Below are 24,615 nucleotides of genomic sequence, written 5' to 3' on the forward strand. Positions count from 1 at the left end.
TCAGTGTTTGGTGCTGTTATTTAGCTCCAATTTATCCATAAATGTCTTCTAAGAGCCCAGTAAGCAGAGGAAGTGTTGGTAATGCTGCTAGATAAAATTGACCTCCTGTGGTTCGGAAAAGTCTCTGGTTTGGGACCGGTCAGGTCCTAAAGGTCTAGAGAGGTTCAAGCTGTACTTTTAATCTTCCAAAACACCATAAAAATAACCCTCCCAATTCCCTGGGGAAGCAAGTTTGAGTTAGTACCATTTTACAAATATGGGAAAGTGAGACAGTGACATATTCAAACCACATAGGAAGCCATTTTCAAAGCTGGGACTAGAATTGACAGATTCCTGGGTCTATGGCCTGTGCTCAAACTGCACCTCTCAAGTTCCTGCCAAGGAACTGCTTATACCAGGAAGTGCAACTAGACAGTGATACAGCCCTTCACTTGTCCCATCCAAGCCAGAGGCCAAGCAGTGAACTGTAGTGATCTGATGGATTATAACCTTGGAAACATACTCATGTTTACTTATAGTAAGGGGTGGCAAGTTTGGATCCAACTGGCAGAACTGCATCCGAGAGCAGATGTCCTTGAAGTCCTGGTTCCTCCGCTCGTACTCCTCCATATGAGCTGCGAGGTGAGAGTTCACAATGCACACGCTGGTGTTGTGGAACTTGAACCGAATAGCAACTGCACCTTTGTTACCCTAGAAGGCAAGAAGAGAGATTGGTTTTGAGTTTTTCTGGGACTATGTGAATTGGTGTCTCAACTGGTGTAACAGGATAAATCAGAGAATTCTGGTACAGTCAGTCTGGCTTGCGGAGAAAGAAAAGCTCAAAACCATAAGCAGAATTTTCACAAAACCTCAGAGAGTATCAGCCCAACTCTTGGCACCACTCATCACCATGCGAGGGAGAGCAACATTAGCACAGTACATCATGCAAACAGTAGCAAAGGGTACACAGAATTCAATTTTGCAATTCAGGACAGGGCTCGTATGACAGCAGATTATACCATTAAGAGCAGGCTGGTTGACTGCTCTGGCAAGTAATTAAAACTGCCCAGTAACAAACTGGCTCTTTCAACACAAATTACAAAGACTATTTTATAAGATACCAAAGTAGCTTTTGGGGCCCTGCCCTCAACATGTAGCATCTGGGGGATTATTGGAGGTTAAGTTCAAAGGGCAAAGAGGTGGTCCACATGATCTTCTAAAAGCCCATGAAATCCGCCAGAGAAATGAACTCCGTTCTGGGCAGGTACGTACTGCCCAGGCTGATTTCTATGCACATTTAATTTAGGAAAACCCATGACCAATTTCAAGCTCTCGAGAGCCAACTCAGCACTATACATAAATTGGACAGGCACCAAAGACAAAATTCTGCATCCTTCTTTCAAGCCCTGGGAACACCTTGTGTCTTCCTGACAGAGAGAGCTGACTCCATGTCTCCTTTAGCTGCGAGAACCCCCATTGTGATTCAGGGCCAGGGTAACAGCCTGGTGTCCCAAGCCTCTGTTTGTCAGAAGCTGGGAATGGGTGATGGGGTGAATCACTTGATGATTCCCTGTTCTGTTCATTCCCTCTGGGCACCTGGCATCGGCCACCGTCAGAAGACAGGAAGCTGGGCTGGATGGACCTTTGGCTGTTTTTATGTTCTTACACTGATAGGCTGTTCAGGGTCCTCTCAAAGGCAACCTCCCCCACCTGCCCATGTACACACTGCATTCCTACCATCCGCCCCATGATTCCAGTTCCCACTGTCTCAGCTTCCACTTCGGAGATGTTCAGGGCATGGTCTGCCTTCACATACAACAGCAGCATCATCCCCACAAGGCGTATAAGCTTCACCTGAAAGAGAAAGCCGAAGGCATAGCCACCATAGCAAAGACTGTTTCTCAGGGGACAGCCTTACCCCACCCTGTTCTCAAGTCAAAGTATAAACAACCAACAACATTAATGCTCCAACACTGCATTTCTGGGGAGCCACCCACCTGACACACACAGGTGCTCCGGCAGCACAACACGGGACAGGAGTAACTAGCCCTGCTCAGGGCAAGTGGCTCAATACACTGCTTGGGGGAGAGGCAGCCCCGAGAAGGTACATGCCTGGAGTGGAGGTGAGAAGAAAGCAAGGATTTTAAGGAGCAGGTACCAACCTCGAACTAAAAACAATATTCCTACCGCAGGACAGTTCACTGCTTGGTGCTGCTGAGTGGATATTGGCAAGTACCAAGGTATTTTCTATCCATTCGTTTCAGCACAAGAGGGAACTCTCCTTGGACTGGTTGCACCATTAAGTCCCTTTCTAACTTACAGCGTGCAGCACAAATGTCCTTAGCTCTCACTAAGAATGCTGAGGGGAATGTTTCAGTTGAGGATGTGACCAGGTCTGGGAGCCTTGCAGAAAAAGTGCTATAATCCACCTACCCTGAGTATTGCTGCCCTGGCAAAAACCCACAGATGCCCAAACCTTCAGGAGACATGCTGGAAACAAACCAAGGAAAACAAACAAAAAACAACATCTGACTGGAAACTAGCTTAAGGTTGAAAACTAACTCCATCCCCAAGCCAAATGTACCTTTGCATATCTGGCATCTGGGTGAAGACTATCAGTTACAGCTTTGAACCATTCTTCCTCCTTTGGTGTGTCATTGAAAAAGAAGGCTTCTTTACTCAGATCAAGTTCCTGGAAGCTGCATCACAGGGAGAAACACATGGATGCAATCACTTTACTTGACTTACTCTCCAGCCTTTTCCACCAGGGAAGAGAAACATTTAGGCTGTGTCTAGACTACATCCCTCTTTCAAAAGAGGGATGTAAATGAGACACTTTGAAATTGCAAACAAAGTGGGGATTTAAATATCCCACACTTCCTTTGCATAATCGCATCATGGCATGCTTTTGAAAAAGCGCTATTTTGAAAGTAAAACCGCGATCTAGACGTGGTTCTTTCAAAAACGGCAGGCTTTTTCGAAAGATCCTGAGGTTTACAGGATCTTTCGAAAAAGCCTGCCGTTTTCGAAAGAACCACGTCTAGACCATGGTTTTACTTTTGAAATGGCGCTTTTTTGAAAGAGTGCCATGAAATGATTATCCAAATGATGCGTGGGATATTTAAATCCCTGCTTCATTTGCAGTTCGAAGTGTCTCATTTACATCCCTCTTTTGAAAGAGATGTAGTCTAGACACAGCCTTAGAGCGCAACATATATATTGATTTTGAAACTGGAATTTTAATCTAGTTAAGTTGATTTTAGCAGTGCATTAGCAGTCCAGTAAGTTACTCTGAGTATTAAAACTGACTTAACCGCAGTGTGGCATTAAAGCATCTGAAGTACATTGTGCCACTAAGGAGAACACACACTTCTGGAATAAGGACCACTATAGATAATGCAAATGTCCTCGCTTTTAAATGTGTATGTGCAAAGCTTTGGCTGGATAATACTGCACATTCATCAGACCCAAGAGATATTTCCAGAAGGGCTAACAGGAAAGAAATACGCACCCAACACAGTAAACATCCGGAGGTTCGATGCCATGGCTCAGCCAAGGCCGGAGGCTCTCTCTGGGTGACTGGCCATTTACATTGTACGTTCCAACAAAAAACCTGCAGAGAAACTTCGGTTCAACAAAATCCTGGAGCTGCAATCCAAGCAACTTTCCTTCAGAGTGTTATACAGTGGTGAATTTGCAGCATGGGAAGTATGCATATAGTTTACAAAAGAGCTACAAGCCACGTTGTTTGGTAATAGTTTGGGACAATTTTCTCACTCACTCTTATTCCCAGAATGGCTTGTTTAAGAACATTTTAACCAAAATAAAGTTTTCAATATTAAACATCTTTCATATGTACTGTTTTCCTCAAAACAGAAACCATTACAGAAATAAAGAACAAACAGAAGCAAGGGAGAGACAAGGGTCCAGGGAAAAGGGAGACACAGCAATTTTAAGTGAGTTCTGAAAAAAGACTGAGAATAAGATGTACAAAAAGATTCTTTGCTTAACAAGGTGCATGCTCCTCAACAACTGTGTAAATTAGGGATGGGCAATAATTTTTTGAGTGGAGGCCACTTCAAAAAATGTTGAAGTGGTAATGGGCTGCCCTGGAAGTGGCGGGGACTTTGAATAGCAGGGGTTGAAAGGGCTCACACCTCCCCTGCGACTCCCAGACATCACGTTAGCCGGAGATGGGAGCTGTGAGCCCTTTCAATTCCTACATTTTAAATGGCTCGCAGCTCCAACCCCATGCTAGCATGTTGCCTGGGAGCCAGGAACCCATGAGCCCTTTCAACTGCTTCTGTTTAAAGGGCTCACGCCTTCTCTGGGGCTGTTGCCTGCCAGCCATGGGGAAGGTGCAAGCCCTTTCAACAGAAGCAGTTGAAAGGGGTCGCGCGTAGCTCCCAGGGAATGCACTAGCAGTGGGGTGGCAGCTGTGAACCCTTTTAATTACTTCTATTTAAAGGGCTAAGGCAAACCTTTTAAACAGAAACAGTTAAAATGACTTGCAGCTCTGGTGCCACTAGCGCATTGCCTGGGAGCCTGAGCCACGCAAGCAATTTCAGCTGCTTTTATTTAAAGGGCTTGGCCTTCCCCATGCCTATCAGGCAACACATTGCCTGGCAGCCATGGGGAAGGCACAAGCCCTCTAAGTAGAAGCAGTTGATAGAGCTCGCGCGGCTCCGGCTCCCAGGCGATATACTGGGGGTGGGGCCTGGAACAGACACACAGGCCAGATCAAAGCCTTAGGCGGGCCGCATCCAGCCCGCCGAGTGGCTTTTGCCCACCTCTGGTGTAAATGGAGGAGCGATGCACAAAGGCTGAAGTCTATTCCCCACCACCCTCAAATTTCCGATTTCAGAATGTATTACAAATGTATGAGCTTTATGTATTTTGCTATTACACCTAAAATTATAATCCCAAGGCCGGCTGTTACCTGAAGTTCTGGAGGGAGGTGTAGGAATCCTCTCTCTTTACCAGTTGAGATTTAACTATCGTATCTCTTAACCCAAATTTCTGCAGTGATAGGCTACAAGCCTTGTCTGAAACTATCATGCTGGATCGCACCATCTCACTTACATCTGTCTTGGATTTACTCTGCCTGTTAACAGAAAGCAAAACAAGTCACTTACACACTTAGTTTGTCAGAACGCACACTCATCATCGCACGATGTAGAACTGAAAATAACAATCCCCATCCCCCAAAGAAAGGATAGTTTCTATGACTGAAACCCTGTTTCACATAAGTCAGTCTGTTTAATCACCTCATTTGTAAGTGATAGAAGGCTGAAATGAGTGTTTCTCAAGAGGACTCAGATCTTGCTTGTACACGAGAGTTCAGCCTGTGTGTTTAGGCAAGGCCTTGCTCACCCTGTTTCTAATGGAATTTAAATGATGTGTCCCACTTACTGGGGTGGGGAGGCGAAACTCTTCTCCCTGCCCCCCCACTGCCTCCCTCCACCCAGCCAGTAGGGTTACCAGGTAGCTTCAGAAAAAAATACTTGATGGGAGTCGGGGGGGAAGGGACCGGCCAGAAGGGGAGCAGGGAGAAACGGGCAGCAGGGCTGGCTGGGGGGTGGGAGTGTCGGGGGCAGCAGGGCTGGCCGGGGGAGATCGGAAGGGGCACCCAGCGAGAAGCAGGGCTGGTCGGAGGAGGGGAGGGTCGTGGGGAGCAGGGCTGCCCAGGGGAGATCAGGAGGAGGAGAACCGGCCAGCAGGAAGGAGGGCTTGCCAGGTGTCGGGGAGAGTGGGGCTGGTCGGGAGAGGGTCAGGGGGAGCGGGACTGACCTGGGCACATGCAGATCCCAGGGCGCTGCCTGTCCTGCACACGGTCCCAGCGAAGCACGAGCAAGTCCAGCTACGGCTCTACAATGCGCTTGAATAGCGCTCAGGAGCATGGACAGGGCTTCTCCTCCTCCCCAAGATATCACTCCTACATCAGACGGAACCAGAGGCTCCCAGTGCCGATTGCGCCCTGCCTCCCAGCCACTCCCCCCCGCCAGGCTTCTGTTGAGCGCCCAGCTGGACATGTCCAGTATTTTCTCAATTTTTTTACCGGACAGAGGGCCCAAAAACCAGACTGTCCGGTTGAATACCAGCCAGCCCTCCCCACCTTAGCAAAAGCATGGAAAGCTGAATTCAGCCAAGGCCAGTCCTTGCACAACACCCTCCCTGTTCTTTCTGTGTGGGGCTGGGCAAGGTGTGTGTGTGGGGGGGGGTTAGGTAGTACTATATGGTATTTGATAACGTTTCAGTAGATGGGACGTTATATTTTTGTTATAAAGCAGCGATCTGGGGAGTCAAAAGTGGGAATGCCAGGCTAAAATTACTATTAATCCCCGTTAAAGAGACAAGACGGTTGGGCCATATCTTTCACCGGAACAATGTCTGATATTACCTCACCCACCCTGTCTCTCTAATACAGCCGTTCCCAACCTTTTCCAGATGGGGACCCATTTTGACAATTTAGGAAGACTTGGTGACCCAGGGCAATTCAAAAAATGTGTGAATGGCTCCTTAAGGGCCATCTGGACAGACACCTGGCGACCCTTTTGAAATGTAATGGCGACCCATATTTGGGTCCTGACCCATAGTTTGAGAAACCCTGCTCTAATATCAGGGACTGACATGGCTATAACACTGCACACTAGTGGCTCTCCCCCTTTGCAAATATAGGCTGGCCAACAGGTGGTGCTGATGTGTACCACAATGGCCGCCGGTATGCACAACAGCTTCTTAGTTCAGCCACATGAAAATCAGGAAGTTAAGGCAGAAAGTTTTACTGTGTCTTCCTGCTCCTGAGACACATGACCTGTCAGCAGTTTTCCACTGCTCCACACCATTTTGGACATGCTACAAATAACTGCAGACATTCCCATTCCTGTCTGGCAAGATGAGTCATTTGCCACTAGTATGCAAGGAAGCACTGTGGAGGACAGCAATGGCTAAAGCCCCAAATACACAATGCCATTCTTCATAAGGTAAACAGGATCGGAAGGAAAACTTTCGTTACTGCTAGCTGGAATGGGAGAGAAACCTTATGGGAGAGAAACCTTGGGTGTATCTATGTAAATACAGTTTGTTCTTCTGCTTTGCTTGGGTATATTAGATATTCAGCAGATGAAGTGGTATTTTGCTCATTGTAATCAAATTAATTTGTGACCCAACTCCAGCTATGTTTGGATTAAATGCAGGGACAGCTAAATTATAGTTACCAATGTTTGTAATTGTGTGTGAATACAGAAAAATAGGACAGTACTACATTGTTCCAAATGTAATGGCTCAGTTAGCAGAAAGAATTTTTGCAAATGCAGGGGCTTGATTTTTCAGAGCTCTATAGAAGAAAGGGATGAGGGAAGGTTTTTCTGGTCTGGAGCTATATGGCTTCCCTTGCTTGGACCAGTTTGATCTGTTCACCCCCCACGCACACTGTTCCAAGAACAGAGCTAAATAGGCATCTTTAAGTGCCTCTCTTCTTATGTTAAGAAAGTCATCTGGAAGATAATTAGGTGATAGGTAACAGCCAGCATGGATTTTTAAAGAACAAATCATGTCAAACCAATCTGATAGCTTTCTTTGATGGATAACAAGTCTTGTGGATACAGGAGAAGCAGTGGACATGGTATACCTGGACTTTAATAAAGCATTTCATATGGTTTCATATGACCTTATCAATAAACTAGGCAAATACAACTTATATGGGGCTACTATACGGTGGGTGCATAACTGGCTGAATAACCGTTCTCAGAGTAGTTATTAATGGTTCACGATCATGATGGACGGCCATAACAAGAGGGGTTCCGTAGGGTTCTGTTTTGAGACCAGTTCTGTTCTGAGACTGGTTCTGTTAAATATCTTCATCAGCGACTTAAATGATAGCATAGAAAGTATGCTTATTAAGTTTGCAAATGATACCAAGTTTGCAAGTGCTTTAGAGGATAGGGTCATAATTCAAAATGATTTGGGCAAACTGGAGAAATGGTCTGAGGATGAACAAAATGAATTTTAATAAGGACAAATGCAAAGTACTCCACTTAGGAAAGCACAGTCAGTTTCACACATAAGGAATGGGAAGCGATTGTCTAGGAAGGAGTACTGAAGAAAGTACTGCAGGCCATCTGTCAGGGGCGCTGGTTTTTAAACTGGCTCCCCTCGTGGGCTGGCTCTGCCTGCCACTCCCCACTGCTGCCTGCAGAGGCAGTGACATGGGATGTCAGGGGGCTCCTTGGGAGTAGGGCCAGGAGTGCACCCGTGGGGACTATCAAATAGTCCTGTAACCACAAACATTTCAACTATTCAGTTACACAATAGCTAACATCCCTAATGGGCAGGGGTCACAGCCAAGGAGTGGATGGTAGCCGACTGTAACAGAGCCAACAGGTTGGTGGTGGAGAGATGTGATGAGTAACCAGCAGAGTGGTGGTGGCATGACAAGCAGCAGAGCAGTGATGGAGAGACGTAATGAGCGGCCAGCAGGGCGGCACCAGACAGCAGGTGGATGGTGAGTGACAAACTGAGTAAGATACCTCTTTTCCTCCCCCTGCTTAGGATGGGAGGTGAACTCTGCAGATACACTTCTGAACTCTGGGTATGCTCTGACCAAGGGCAGCAACTATGAGTGGGATGCAGAGAAGGGTTGGGCATGTGAAGGTGACATTTACATTGCTGGACTTAAGAACCTGAGAGGAAAAGGACACTGACCAACCTACTTGGGGTGGGACTTTTACTCACGGTTTGGTTATGAACTCTGTTTGCAGTGTCTTCCCAAATTAATGCCACGTTACTTCCCTCCCCTTTCATTAAAAGTTTCTTTTCTACACTCAGACGCTGTGCTTGCGAGTGGGGAAGCACTGCCTCTCAGAAGTGCCCAGGGTTGTTGTGTGAATTCTCTAGGTTACTGGATGGGGGCTTGAGCCAATTCTGTGTTTTATGGATGGAGAGGAACCCCTAGATATTGAACCTGGCCCTGGCTGCTGCTGGCTTTACCTGGAAGAATTTAGAACTTACAAAGCACAGGTGCCATGTGTCTCCTTTGGTAAAAGAGGATGTAAGACATACTGTACCTCAGAGTAACTTTGTCATCACTGTTAGTGCTCTGGCTGTGATTAACTACAAGATTTTTTCCATTCTGTTTGATGTCTTCAGACCCAACAATTCCTAAAGGAAAAAACAAAAGCTTTACTCAGAACAAGGGAACACTGCATCAAATACCTACACACTGAGATAAATATAAAGAAAATCTATATGCCAAGTGTTCCCAGAAAAAAAAACCCTAGGCTCTTATTTTAAGTGTGTTGCATTCCTCATGGGATAACAAGGTTAAAAGGGTCTTTCCAAATACTGGCTGTAATCCCACAAGCATAGTTCAGTGTTCCTAAAGAAAGAAAAAAAAAAAAACCAGGAACATTTTGTTGGAGGATTTTAAGAATATGTACACACATTACTGTAACGGTAAAAAACTGTTGATGCAGATGGAAGTTCCCAACTGCTACACAGATTCAGTATTCTAATAACTGGGAAGGAACCAATGGGAAAAGAAACAAAATCTAAGAATAAATGACTTAAAAAAAAAAGAGAGAATCCTTGCAGAGTACTAAAAACTGCTTTTCCTATTGTAGATAAAGGTGTCACTGGGGTGAGTGAGCATTTAGAACAAGTGTATGAACTATACCAGGGCACCCATTACAGCACAGGTCCCCAAACTGTGGGACCAGGTAAGGGAAAAAGAAGGAACAGACCAGCTGGGACCCAAGCCAACCCACAGAAGGCAGAGAGAGAGAGCACCACCCAGCTCCGCTGCAGGCTCTGCACCTGAGGTCCTAGCTGCCAGCTGCAGCTGGCCTCAACCCCCAGCCTCAGCTCTGTTTCCAGCCCTGCTCCTGACCCCAGCCTCGGCCCCATTACCCCATCCTTGTCCCCCTTTTCCAGATCCACAGCACTGCTTCTGGCAGCAGGTGGGGGGGAGGGGAGGAGAGGTGACACAGACAGAGGGAAGGAGGGAAAAGGTACAGTACAGAGAAAATATTGCTCAAGCGGCTTGTTTAAGATTCCTGCAAGACAGTCAAGCCACAAGACTGGCCTGTTCATAACAGATGCTACAGAAAAAGAACCCTGAGGCACTGATAACTGATGCACCTTTGCTCTCATCTGCACCAATTTGTTTCCTCCACAACCTCATCACTAGCTTCGCTCTGTCACTGGGCTGCCCAGTATCTCTAGGCCCTAAGAAGGCCTCTGCACTCCTAAAATTGCCCAATCCCCCCTTCAAAGCATACTTGCCTACTGAATCTTTGCCAAGTCTACAGCCAGGCAAGGAATATAGAGAAAAGATAGAGAAACACACACGTTACTTCAGGAACTTCCACATCTGCTGGAATATCTATAGCAAAGTACAACTCACTACATGGTTTGTCTATCTCCACCCTGACCCAGCTCGGTACAGAGTCCTTGGTGGAAAGCCAGCCCCACCTCAGCAACAGCAACATGACGAGTGCCAGATCTCAGCCTTGACACAAGGTGCACTTTACAATGCAGTACCAGCTATTATGCAAGTTTAAATCATACACTACTACACAAATCGTCATTTTGCAGTACAGTAGATCATGTTGCATTCCTTTCCAGGCATGTAGGGCTAAGGGCTTTTTCTCCCCCATCCCCACCCCCAATTTTTTTCTGCAGATACACAAATATCTTCATATTTTGACACAAGACTATATGACATAAGCAAATTAAGTGTGGTCTAAATGGAATTACTGCAGGTGAGTGCACAACTGGTTGAAAAATCCATACTCAAAGAGTAAATATCAATGTTTTGCTGTCAGACTTGGTGGGGCTTTAGTGGGGTACCCCATACTATTCAACACGTTATTAATAATTTGGAAAAAGTGTCCTTCAAAAATTTGTGGATGACACCTAGCTGGGAACAGTTGCAAGCACTCTTTAGGAGATGGTTAGAATTCAAAATGACCCTGACAAATTGGAGAATTGGTCTGAAATCAACAAGATCAGTAAAGACGTGCAAAATACTACACTTAGGCAGGAAAAAAAAAATCAAACGCACAACTACAAAATGGGAATACCAGGTTAGACAGTGGTATTGCTAGAAAGGACCTGTGAGGTTACAGGGAACAGCAAAGTAAACATAAAATATCAGTATTATGCAGCTTCAAAAAAAGGTTAATATCGTTGTGAGGTTTGACAACAGGAGCATCAGATGTAAACACAGGAGGTAATTGTTCAGCTAAACTCAGCATTGAAGAGGCCTTCAGTTTTGGGTACCACACTTTGAGACAGAAGCAGAAAAACTGCAGTGTTCAGAGAAAAGCTATAAAATTAGAAAAGGTTTAAAAAAAATCTGATTTCTGAAGAACAGATTTAAAAACCGGGTGGCTGTGTCTAGACTGCATCCCTTTTTCGTAAAAGGGATGCAAATTACACATATCGCAATTGCAAATGAAGCGGGGATTTAAATCCCCCCCGCTTCATTAGCATAAAAATGGCTGCCGCTTTTTTCCGGCTCGGAGCTTTGCCAGAAAAAAGCGCCAGTCTAGACGCGGATCTTTCGGAAAATAAAGCCTTTTCCAAAAGATCCCTTATCCCTCTTAAAATGATCCGCGTCTAGACTGGCGCTTTTTTCCGGCAAAGCTCCGAGCCAGAAAAAAGCGGCAGCCATTTTTATGCTAATGAAGCGGGGGGGATTGAAATCCCCGCTTTATTTGCAATTGCCATATGTCTAATTTGCATCCCTTTTACAAAAAAGGGATGCAGTCTAGACACAGCCGGTATGTTTAGTCTTGAGTAAAGAAGACTCAAAAGGGACCTGTTAACATCTTCAAAATCTTACAGGATTATAATCAATTGTTGTCTTTGTCTACTGAAAGTAGGACAAGGAACAATCAACTTCATCTGCAGCAAGGGAGATTTGGGTTAGTTATCAGGAAAACCTTTGAGGCCATATCTTCATTAAGCAAAAGACTGATGCTGCTGCAATCAATCTTCAGGAGTTCAAGTTAGTGGGTCTAGTTAAGACCTGGTAAATCAAACTCAGAGGGTGCCCTTGTTGGCAGCCAGTACTTCCGGCAACAAGTAAGGGAAGCCAACGGGCGCATTTGCTACCATCAGCCTCCCACTGTGGGGACAGCAGGGAAAAAAAAATCGAATCAATGTATGTCGACTCCAGCTGTGTAATTAACATATGTTGATTCAACTTTCCCCTTTAATGTAGACCTGGTCTCATTGTAAGGCTAGTTAACTACTGGAATAGTCTTCCAAAGCAGTTTAAGGATTCTAAGAACAGTTTATACAGGAATAGGGTAGGTTTACTTGGTCCTATCTCAGCACAGGGGGCTAGATTAGACGACTTCTTGAGGGCTCTTCCAGTCCAACATTTCAATGATTCTATAAAGCGGCAGTTTACAGTTTATTTGGCCTAGTTCACAAACCGACATATAATGAAATGTTTGTTTCCGAGATCACAGATCTGATAAGTGAAGCTGGAAGGAACAGCTCTGTTTACTGAAACACAGAGCTGAGCTCTTATGTACTTCAATGACTAGGCAGTGAAGCTTCAGATTTTATCACTTCCACAACATTTCCACCAGGCCAGCAGTTCAAACTAGATACAGAATTTAACATCCTTTACCCGGAGATTCAGAACACAGGCAGACTAGAAGTAGCTGTTCCTTTAGCTTGGAAAACTTCCTTCTGCCCATTGAACCCTCTGAGAATAAAATACTTCACAAGAGGATTTACTGGAAGCTGATTCCAAAAAAGCCCGAGGATCAAAACTTATTACAGCTCATGAATCCAAAGTCCAGTAGGGTTGGACCTGGGGCCACTGCTCCTGGAACCGGCAACAGATTTAGATGGACAAATGCCTGGTTTTTGTTGTTGTTTATGTCTGCACAAAAATGATTAGGGGTTTGGAACGACTGTCATATGAAAAGAGATTAAAAAGACTTCAACTTTTCATCTAAGAAAAGAGGAGATTAAAGGGGGATATGATAGAGGTTTGTAAAATCATAACTGGTGCGGAGAAAATGAATAAGGGAAATGTATCTACTTGTTCCTGTAACATAAGAAGTAGGGGTCACCAAATGACATTAATAGGTAGCAGGTTTAAAAACAAATGAAAGGAAGTATTTCTTCACACAACACACAGTCAGCCTGTAGAACTCCTTGCCAGAGGATGCTGGGAAGATCAGGACTTTAACAGGGTTCAAAAAAAGAACTAGATAAGCATTGATCCTCCATGAATTCATTAGCCAGGATGGGTAGGAATGGTGTCCCTAGCCTCTGTTTGTCAGGCTGGGAATGGGTGGCAAGGGAGGGATCACTTACTGATTATCTGTTCTCTTCATTCCCTCTGGGGCACCTGGCATTGGCCACTTCTGGAAGACAGGATACTGGGCTAGATGGACCTTTGGTCCGACCCAGTCTGGCTGCTCTTATTAACAAGGAGCTGTTTGGCTCCACATGTAATGTAGCTAACTGCAGCTTCCCAGGGGGTTCACCCAGCTGATCTAGGAACCACATTTCCTGAGAAGGTTTCTAAATGTGCTTTTGCAGAATTTCCCACAAGTTTAAAGAAGAAATTGGAACTGGAACTAAAAACAACACCAGAAGAAAGGAGACATGTCATATCAAAACGGTCCCATTACATTTCTGACCCAAGCCAATCCTCCACAGAAACCACTGGTGCTGTCTTGACAGCAACAGACATTTCCGTTTCCATGGAGTCTCAATTAGGGATATGAAAGGTTAACTGGCAAGCCTTATCCTTAACAAGTGAGGCTTACAGTTCCAATTAGTCAGTGGGGGCAAGGGCAGCTCCCCACCCACAGCCTCTGCCTGACCCCTTTAATCAGTTAACCTGTTAAACACTATGTTTAACCAATTAAACAGGATTTTATATGCCTCAGTCAGATGCATTCATCTACAAAACTCCAGCCTCGGAGCACATCTATGTTCTCAGCATTGCAGCAGCACAGTGGCAAGGGTACAGTGGCGTTACTGAAGCATGTGGGGTGAAGACATTGTTCCAATGGTTAGAGATCTCTCTGACCAGCATAAAAAACCACCCATGACCAGCATAAACTATGTCAGCAGGAGAGCTGTCTCCACCACTGACACAGCATGACCGCTTATGTTGAAGTAACTTACACCAACTTGGGGGATGGAAGAGTCACATCCCTGAGTAACATACATTTCCCCATCATAAGCAGTAGTGTAGACATAGCCTGAGATGAGCAGAATAAAGCAATGAATATCCCCAATCCCTATCCTGCTGCTCTTGTACATCTAAAATAAACTAACCCTGCAGAGGCTACAAAGGTCGGGGTGGGATGGGGAGGGGAGCAGTTTTCCCCCATCTTGAGGAACAATCCACTGGAGGAAATAGGTTGTGTTAGGACACATGCCAAAGCAGCTTGGTACAGCACCTCTTTCATCAGCAAACTATTTTCAAGGAGAATAAACCCAGAACAATAATTAGCAGCTTGCTCAGAGGGCACCACCCTGATCTTTTTTGCCTAAAATTAGACCAACTTAGATCCTCAGTACATTCACCCACCTGGGATTTTTTAAACACAATCTAATACATTTCAAAGATAGACAGAAAAACATTAACATCTGCTGCAAGGAGCCAAGGAACAATCCTGCACTAGCCTCTGGATGGGAGTAGATCAGTGGTAGATCTTGGAACTTCTGACAGGTGATCTTGACAGGTTTAGCCAGGAGGCTATCAATATCAAGTGCTCGTACCTTATCTGCCCCTCAGCACTGCGGTGCTGCTCCTGGCCTCTGCCTTGGAGGTGCCCTGGTAGCCTCCTGCTTGCTGTGCAGGACCCGGGAAGAAAAGGAAGGAGGGGTGCTGATGTCAGGGTGCCCCTCCCTCCACCCTGTACCCCATCTCCACAGAGCATGGTGGGGGCAGGGATGGAGAAAATTTGCTGTTTGCTTTTGGGAGTGGTGCAGGGCCAGGGTAGGGGTGAGCCTGCCTTAGTCCCCTGCACCACTGCCCAGAAGCCACGTGTGGTAAGCAGTGCCCAGCTGGAGCCAGCATTCTGAACCCCAGCCCCAGTCCTGAACCCCAAACCCCTGTCCTCCACCTGATAAAAGTGAGTGAGGATGGGGGAGGGAGGATGGAGTGAGCAGGGGTGGGGCCTCGGAGAAGGGGAAGGAAGGAGGCAGTGCAAGGGTGTTTGGGTTTGAGGTAGATGCTGGATTGCAATTAAATTCAAAAAGTGATCTCATGCTTAAAAAGGTTGTAGACCACTGGAGTAGATGGAGCCAAAAGGTACCAAAATCTAATGTGCTAGGAGCCACAAAGATCTCATCATTAAGCAAGTGTAATTAGTCTTTCCACCCGGGTTCTAAATATACAAGAAACAAAAAACGCCAAGTCAAATTTTTGGGCCTGCCAACCTGCCTGAGGTTTTTTTACCATTATAATACCAAACCAAAGAGATTAATCTAGAGGCTGCAGCATCATGTTACACTGAGCTAACAATATACGTCAGTTTTGAAATAAGTTGAATCACTAACGAAAATTAATTCATTGCTTTCAAACATCCCTCTCCAGCCTGCAGCAACTGCACCGCCTCTGGGGTAGGCCTACACATTAGTGTAATCATTAAGTAATCAGCTGTTTCCTGGGACTCTGCAAGTACTGTATTCTGCTTTAAGTACTGAAATCCATCTCAACAGTAACTCAATACACAGCCTGGGCTTACATCCCTAGAGACTGTCACGAGTAGGAAGGACACAGGGCTCAGGCTTTGTTGTCCGAACACAGCCCATCACACCTGCCAACAGGCAGAACAGCATTAATGCCATAAATGGCAAATCAGCTGGCAGCTTGAACTCACAAGATACAAAGTGAATGATGCTTACAGGGTTGCTACATGCAGATCAGGGGACAGGAGATGGTAGCAGAGATAGCAAGGAGGTTGCTTACAATGTTCTTTTTTATATTAATATCCTGCCTGCTATCTACTTTGGAGGAACTCCTGAGTAAGTGAGCAACCACAGAACGCCTCGCAGGGGCTCAATGTAGGAGAAATACAATTCAAAAGCCACTTCTCCCTCCCATCCTAAATCCGTCTCACCACCGACAGTTGTCAGAGTGGAGAACAAACATGTACTGGCCCAAGTTGCTGGGAAAAGGACATGAAGCAAGTTAGCTACTTCATGGGTCTTTCAATGACTAATTTATGTAACTAAGAGGCAGAAAGAGTCTCTATGCTTGAAACGACTTCCTTTCATCAAATCGGGCTAGACACACTGGCCAAATTGATTTTTTAAGTCTAGCTAAGCATGGTTCTAGCCAAAGGACAAAAAAATGAAAATAAGATGAGCTAGGACACATGAAGAGTCTTGAGGGGGAAAAATTAACTGTTGTAAAACCAGGCACAAAGTTGCTTTGTGAACTCAGTCCAAATAGTGTATGCACGGCCCAAATGGTAAACAGGATTTGCAGCTAAACGGATTTGCAGCGAATTAAGCCTTTCCTATGAAAAGGTTGTAAAGATACATTTTAAGCACTGTCCCAAGGCAGACCCCAGCAATGTATTGGAATCTTAAACTTGGACCTCTGGAGATCAAATCTATAGCATTATTAATTGCACTGACCTCAGCTAACACGCCCTTTTGATTACAAGGATACAGTGTAGCAAAGGAACCCTAACAGAGTCTCCACCTCCAGCTGAGAAAGGACAGAAAGCAAACCCCTTGCTTAGTAAAAATCCAAGGTTAGTCAGATTGTTAGAGCAGCATATTCAGGCTGGTAAATAAAGTGGCATGAGGCACACCAGCGTTCCCCTTAGAAATTCTTCTTCAGCAGCAATGAGCAGCTGAACTTTCCCACTTGGGCTGTACCTTGCCTGTGGCTGCACAGGATCTTGACCGAAACAAAGCAGAATTCTAAGGTGCAAGTCAGATGGAGTCTCAGACTCCTTTCCTACCCACTGACAGAAGAAACCCTCTTCCGCATAAATTCACACATGCCACCTCCAAATCATGACTGGCAGATTGCACAACAGGCCCTTGCCCAGCTAAACAGTCGATATACACCTTGTATGTTCATGTTCTCCACTGCCCCTGCTATTAGCCAAATGGAGTGAGGGACGAGAGCAACTGTTAGATCTGGATGACTCAAAAATCACCACACAGAGGAAGCCTTGTAATAGCAACTTTGTCAAAAGCCAATCACGCACTCTCAGAATTCAGCATCCGGCTGAGAGACTTTAATTCACACTAATGGAGATATTAGGTTTCTATGCTTCAGTGGTACCGCAAGAACATATTTTCAAAACAGCTGCGGTTGTAAACTGTTCAACACTGTGGTGCTTCTCTCAATATACAAACAAGTTCTTTTCATAGCAAACTTTAAAGCAGGCCATCGACAGGAGAGCGGGAGAACTAAGAGGGCAACTCCCCTGAGGCCCAGGGATTCAAAAGGGCTTGGTACTCCCAGCTGTACTCCCAGCTGTTGCTTCTGCTAGTGTAGCAGTGGCCAGAGCCTTTAGGGCTTTTAAATCACCTCCGAAATCCCTGCCCCCCTCCTCGTTATCCAGGGGCTCAGTGAGTCTTGGCCTCACTGCCTTAAGGTGAAGGTATTTTAAACCTCAGACACTTACAGGCATCATCTCTGATGAGCTATTTCAGGTCTCCCCATCCCTCTTCCATTCTGTACCTCCTGGTCCCCACCCCTCACGATAAAGCACAAGCTAGAAAAATTCACAACATGTTTAGGGCAAGAAAAAGAACAAAAAAAGAGGAAATAAAACTGAAAAATGGAGAAGGTAAAAGAAGGATGGATGCAAGTAACTCTTAAGACAAGAATCTCAGTATCCATGAATTTGGTCAAAAAAGCACCAGATGTGAGAGTGTGGGGGAGCCAGGAATGCCCAAGTTCCAATTCTGGCCTCAGGTCCCTCCTTGTCTCACTACCCCATTTTACAAATAGACAACTTTGTTACAGTGCTTCCCCATCATGGAGACTGGGGATTGTGAGCATTTGTTGTTTGTAAAGTATCATCTCAGTAGCAACAGGAAGTCACACCCTCCATCACAACCCAAGAATGCTCTGCCCACTTCCAGTGGTAATCAAAAACAAAACCATACCCACACCTATATATGTCTAATTACATGTTCCTGTTGTTTAGCACTCAAAACACATTTTTAGTCTGCACTGACAAAGGAGGAGTTCCCATCTGCCCACATCTTGCTCTGCAGAGCACAAGAGGCTATCTCCCAACAGCTCTAATTCTGACCACAGTAACTCTGGTCAGGGCCAGATTAACGGGGGGAAGGGGGAGCTAGTCAGGCAGCTGCCCGGGGTGCCAACCTATGCAGGGCACCTGATGGCAGCTGTAAGGGGCGCCGCGCGCCTTAGAGCTGCCATCAGGCGGCACATGCCAAGGGCCGGGGGCTGTGCGGCGCCCCTTAGAGCTGCCATCAGGCACTGCGCAGCCCCTGGCCCTGGGTGTGCAGCGCCTGATGGCAGCTATAAGGTGCGCAGCACACCAGGGGGCAGGGCTGCGCATGCTCCATGCGCTGTGCACCCGCTGCCCAGGGCGCAGGAATGGCTCAAGCCGGCCCTGATTCTGGTTATGCCTTGTGTGATCTCTGCATAAAAACAACCCTTGCTTCCTCTTTCAAAACTGGCATGCTGCAAAGCTTTACCAATGGTCACATCTTCCAATAGCGAGGTAAAGCCAAGGGAGGGGCTTCTGATGCTTAACCAAAAGTCAAAGCCGCCACTGTGACCTTGGGCAGGGACCCACAGCTCTAGCATGGGCATGGTTCATTCTGAAGAGAAGAAATACAAACAGGGCCAGATTAATTCCTATTGAAATCAATGGGAGTCGGAACAGGTCAATAGGGACTTTCCAGTCATCTACCTTGGTCCTTATGTGGCTCTATCACCATAATATCTCCAAGTGCCCCCCGAGAATTTGAAAACAGGAAGAGCAATCAGAGATAAAAACCATCCACAAGATTGTCCGGGGGGAAGATTCCTGGAAGAATCTGCTACACTGACATTAACCTGGGATAAGGCCTCAGGGTTGCCAGCAGCCAGAGACCCCACCTTGTAGCACTCAAGTTAAGAAGTGCAATCAGGTCCCATTTACCTGAGGTGTTTTATGTCAGAGCAAAATACAAACTGCTCATCTCTAGGTCATTCTGGATAGCAGGATACTGTGGTCTAGATTCAAAGCTCCCCTGCAGAACAGGAGGGTCACAGAAAACTGGATGATCAAAGGCTGACCACAAAGAGAAGCAGCATACACTCATGGGCCAAATGAGAAAGAGTATGTTGGGTCCCAACAGGTCTGCAGGGGTCAAATTAGTTGGGGCTGACCCTTTTCCTAAAAGTCACTGCAAACCTCTAAACATGTGCCTCCATGGCTGGCAGCTTGAGATCACAGAAGAAAAAAAAAAAAAAACCTCAGCCCCCAATTTATGAAATCTTAAAACACTGACAAAGCTGTTGGATATCCACTATGAAATGCAGAAGGACACCTGTGAGTGTAAAGATTTACAACGGAGAAATAGGCTGAAGAAACAGAGTTCTGAAAGAATCCTGGTGGCTACTAAGGATGTAAATGGGTAATTGGTCATCTGATGAGGGTCCCCCTTACCGGTTAACTAGTGCCAGGCCCTGCAGGTAGAGGATTGTTCCAGCCCAGTAGGGCATGCCGGGAAGAGGGGCTGCTCCAGTGGCTCCCCCACTTAAGGCACGCCACGGCAGGCAGTTAACCAGTTAAAAATATAGTTTAACCAGTTAATCTTTTAAATGGGATTTTACATCCCTAGTGACCACCCATGTAACAGGGCAGGGTAAACAGCTTACAAGTGCCACACACCTATCTGACCATTGGCACATGGAGAGAGAAGAGGACTGTTCCTGCCTGTGCCACCTTCATACGAAGGTAAGAATGGCCATATGGTGTCAAAACAAAGATTCATCTAGCCCAGTATCTGGTCTTCTGACAGAGGCCAATGCCAGGTGCCCCAGAAGGAATGAATAGAACAGATAACCATCAAATGATCCCTCACCTGTGGTTCATTCCCAGCTTCTGACAAACAGAGACTAGGGACACCATCCCCACCCAAAATGACCGAGACCGGTCAGATTACAGGAAAGTTCCTTCCAGTTACTATTAAAAAAAGGGGGGGGGGCTGGGTTTTTTTTCCTCCCTACCCAGTAGCCATTTTCAGAGGGAAAGGCGGCTTTCGAACACAGCTCAGGACAATCATAGCAACCACAGAAATTCAGTGTCTTCTGCCCCAGAAGCTATTTGGAACCCCCAGAGAGCAGCAACCTTATCCTTCCTCTTCTATTCTTTGCCTTCCACCCCACAGGCTCAGATCATTACACTGACCAAGAGGAAAAGGGAACCAATCGCCCAATCAACGTTAAATTCACAAGCACATTATGGGCTTCACACATTCCTCTGCAATTCCATTTAATTGATTTGGTACCACTCTGGCAAAGGGACTGCACCGTGATTAAAACAATAGTTTGTACCAGTGGTGTGTGATGAGGTGTACCAGCCACCTCCCTCCCCCCCCCCCCTCTCCCCGCACTGTGAAGGCTGAGCCTAATCAGGCCCACCTGGCTGAAGAAGCCCTGACCCCACAACCCTGCTGGGCATAGTCAGACTGTAGCCCAGGTATAAAAGCCTGGAGGTAGACTCAATCTGGGCTGACTGCTGGAGGGAAAGGACCTCAGACGAGAGCTTCTGACCAGCACCAGCTAGCCGATCGGAGGGAAGACAGCAGAGACTTGAGCGCCAGTTGGGACGTCACTCCTGCAGTCTATGAGGGAGAAGCAGCCCCCAGGGACGTAGTGGACTCTGCGAGCACGTGGGACGCTATCCTGCCAGATCAGGTAGGAAGTGGCCCAGAGAGGGCCTACTGAATCCTTGGCATGTTTCAGATGGATTCCCCGCCAAGGGAGTGGTAAGTCCTCTTGCTGCTCACAGGGTCCTGGGCCAGGACCTGGTGGAGTAGGGTGGGCCTGGGTCCACCTACCAGGGGTGTATGACTAGTTCTGGCTGAGCAGCTGATCAGCCCCTAGGGTAGAGGCTTGACTACAGCCCAGGATGGAGTGCACGAGGTAGATGGTAGACCTGGGGGGATGGGGGGGGAAGAGAAGCTCCCTGGTGACATGGTGCTTTTCCTTTTCAAATCACTTAGCAAACTTCAGGGGGGCCGGCAGGGCAGTAGGGCCGGCAACAGGTGGGGAGTCAGCTAGGAAGCCAATAGGCTAGGCCAGGGCTGGTGGAAAGGGGCCAGAAATGACCTCCCTGGTCCAGCAAAATCCTCATCCAGGATCAGTCAGGTCCCAAAGGAGCCAGACCAGCAAGGTCCAACCAGTACGTATTGGATTCCTTTAACAATTTTAACTCACCTCTATTTCTTTAGGAATAAGCCATTAGATTTTACACACAAGGATTGACAACAGTGAGATTTTTGGATAGGATCTGAGTTACAGGCAGTCCCCGGGTTACGTAGAAGATAGGGACTGTAGGTTTGTTCTTAAGTTGAATCTGTATGTAAGTCGGAACTGGCGTCCAGATTCAGCCGCTGCTGAAACTGACCGCCAGTTCTGACTTACATACAGATTCAACTTAAGAACCCCAAGTCAGCTGCTGCTGAAACTGATCAGCAGCTGATTCCAGGAAGCCCGGGGCAGAGCAACTGTGCCTCGGGCTTCCTGTAGTCAGCGCTGGTCAGTTTCAGCAACGGCTGACTTGGGGACGTCTGGGGCAGAGCAGCTGGGGTGCTGCTGGGTTGCTCCAGTAGCACCGCTCCTGGCGCTACTGGACCAACCCAGCAGCACCCCAGCTGCTCTGCCCCAGGAGTCCTGATTCAGCCAGTGCTGAAACTGACCAGCAGCGGCTGAATCAGGACGCCTGGGGCAGAGCAGCTGGGGTGCTGCTGGGTTGGTCCAGTAGTGCCCAGAGCAGCGCTGCGGGACCAATCGGCAGAGCCCCAGCTGCTCTGCCCCAGGGTCCACAAGAAAAGCCTGGTCTGCTGGGGGGGGGCACACTAGCTGCGCCCCCTCCCCCCCAGCAGACCAGGGACACAGGGAGCAAAGCAGCAGCGGGGGGTGCCTCGCCTCTGAGGCTTTGCTCTGACGCGGGACCGCTTTGCTCCCGGTGCCCCTGGTCTGCTGGGGACCGTCTCCAGCAGACCAGGGGCACCGCGAGCAAACCCGCCGGGGCTGCGGCTTTGCTCCTGATGCCCCTGGTCTGCTGGAGATGGTCCCCAGCAGACCAGGGGCACCGGGAGCAGCTTTTCTCGCCCCGGAGGTCGAGGTGGCTGACCGCTGCCTGTGAGCTCCGGGGCGAGAAAGCCCCATTCGTATGTGCGGATCCGATGTAAGTTGGATCCGCGTAAGTCGGGGACTGCCTGTACATATTGACCTAGGCATGTGGCTGGTCCTTAGGGAGTGGAAGAATCTTATTTGATTACATTAGTTTTCATAACCACTCCTCTGTATAAAAAATGCTACCAGTAGTGATACAGGGGAACTGGAGTGTCTGAGACTACTGCTTGTATAACTTCTTGTTAGCCAGTGTGGTGGAACAGAAGTTCTCCTCAGGGTTGAAGTGATGCATGTTTATAGCAGAGAGCCACCAAACTTGTGCTGTGATAGCCTTGTCTCTAAGCAGTTCTTCCTGAACTAGATACTCCCAGTAGTGTCCTGCCAAAGTACACCTGTTCACACCAGGCAACAGTGTATTCAGCCTAAGATCATGAGAATTTCTGTAGAGGGAATAATGGTTCAGATCGCTAGCTGATCATCAGATTTCTCTAAAGGAAATTGCCTGGACTTTTGACATACCAGCACTGGAGACAAGAAGGTTGGGGTAAGGGAAATACACTCCCAGAGTAATTAGGAGACTAATCTGGACAGCCAGTGATATATATCAATTATATTTTCATCTTCTGGACAGATGACAAACTCCCACCTAGATTTCCACCACAACTCTCTCTGGAGCACTTCCACACTAGCCTCAACTTCCTGGCCAGCACAATCGGCTTCAACAATGGTACTTTATAGACAACTATGTACAAGAAACCATTGGATCACCACATCTCTCTTCATAGATCCAGTAACCACCCAAAACATACCAAGAAATCTGTTCTCTGCAGGCATGCTGAAACCAGGGAACGTGCTCTGAAGAGAAATACATCTTGGGATACACACCTTAATGCACTCAAAGCCACCTTTACTAAGCAAGAACAATCCACCAGAGAATAGATTGCATCATAAAACAGTCCACTCAAATGCCCCCAGAGAACCTGTTTCGATACAGACACAAAACCCTCTCCAATCACACACCCTAAAGGGTGACCTACCACCTCACATTGGAATCCATACAGGATACCACTGCATAACTGTAACCCACCTGAGGGGAGATCCCATTCTGAAAAAAGTCAAACACCATGTCCTCTGTGGGTACACACTTTTCACAGAGCAGTCATTCTATGAATGACACCTCAGTCCTCATCCACAAACAGAATCTGCACAACACCTCCAAAAGACAGGCCTGGGAACATAAACTCACGCATTTACAACATACTAAAAGTCCTGGACAGAATGGAGACACGGGATTTATGACTTATTACAACAATCTGTTATCTGCAAGCCTCCCTTTTTGTTCAATGATTGCCAGGGTGTTAGCAGACCATCTCACCTTGAATTATCCCATAGAGCAGTGATCTCCAACCTTTTTAAGCACAAGATCACTTTTTTAACATAAGTGCAACCCAGGATCTACCTCAAACCCAAATGCCCTTGTTTCACTTCCTCCCTTGTGCCTTCTCTGTGGCCCCACCTGCTCACTCCTTTCTCTGCCATCCTCATTCACTCCCACCAAGCTGGGACAGGGTGTTAGAATGCAGGAGGGTGCACACTCTGGTCTTGGGCCAAGGGGTTTGGAGTGTGGAAGGGCTCTAGGCTGAGCCCGGGGCAGCAGGTTGGAGTGCAGGAGGAGGTTCAAGGTGCAGGCTCTGAGAGGGAGCTTGGGTGCAGGACTGGCTTAGGGCTGTGGCAGGAGGTCAGGATGTGGACTCTGGCTGGGCACTGCTTACCTCAGCAACTCCCTGAGAGGGGTGGCACAGTGGAGCTGGAGGCAGGCTCACCGCTGCCCTGGCTCTGCACCACTCTTAAAAGCAGCTGTCATGTCCAGCAATGGCTCCTGGAGGGAAAAAGGGCTAGCTCTGCTTGTTGCCTCCTGTCCACAGGCACGGTGCCCATCCCTGGGGAATGAGTTGCAGGATTGGTACCTGTGGATAGGGGGACAGCACAGAGCCACCTATTCCTCCCTTTCCAAGAGATGCAGGGATTTGCCAACCACTTCCAGGAGTGGTACAGAGCCCATTCCCCAAGGAATGCCTTAGCCCTGCTGTGCTGCGAGGCTGTTAGCAGCCTGATTCCAGGAAACTCTTGGCCAGCATTCTGCACATGGATGGAAAAGGGAATACATTTTGTTATGTGCACCAATATCGTGGTAATGTGCAGCAGCACACCATCAGCCGCAACCAAAAACCTTGATACAATGTAGATAGATAGATAGATTTTTAAATTTACTATAGGGCTAATTACTCTAGCCA

At 47.1% G+C, this 24,615-nt stretch overlaps 1 protein-coding gene across 5 annotated transcripts in view; it reads right to left on the reverse strand.

The window, feature by feature from the left end:
• INPP5B (inositol polyphosphate-5-phosphatase B) overlaps positions 1–24,615 on the reverse strand; it is a 54,247-nt gene that overhangs the window by 16,356 nt on the left and 13,276 nt on the right. For all 5 annotated transcript variants that reach the window (XM_014579110.4, XM_006134241.5, XM_006134242.4 and 2 more), the window contains 6 exons: positions 9,045–9,138; positions 4,919–5,083; positions 3,491–3,592; positions 2,564–2,678; positions 1,717–1,833; positions 503–690 (listed from right to left, as the gene is read on the reverse strand). In XM_014579110.4, the coding sequence (XP_014434596.3) occupies positions 503–690; positions 1,717–1,833; positions 2,564–2,678; positions 3,491–3,592; positions 4,919–5,083; positions 9,045–9,138 (781 nt within the window). The remainder of the gene's footprint in view (positions 1–502; positions 691–1,716; positions 1,834–2,563; positions 2,679–3,490; positions 3,593–4,918; positions 5,084–9,044; positions 9,139–24,615) is intronic.

Source organism: Pelodiscus sinensis, chromosome 26 (genome assembly GCF_052426305.1).
Source record: "Pelodiscus sinensis isolate ZL-2025 chromosome 26, ASM5242630v1, whole genome shotgun sequence".
NCBI lineage: Eukaryota > Metazoa > Chordata > Testudines > Trionychidae > Pelodiscus > Pelodiscus sinensis.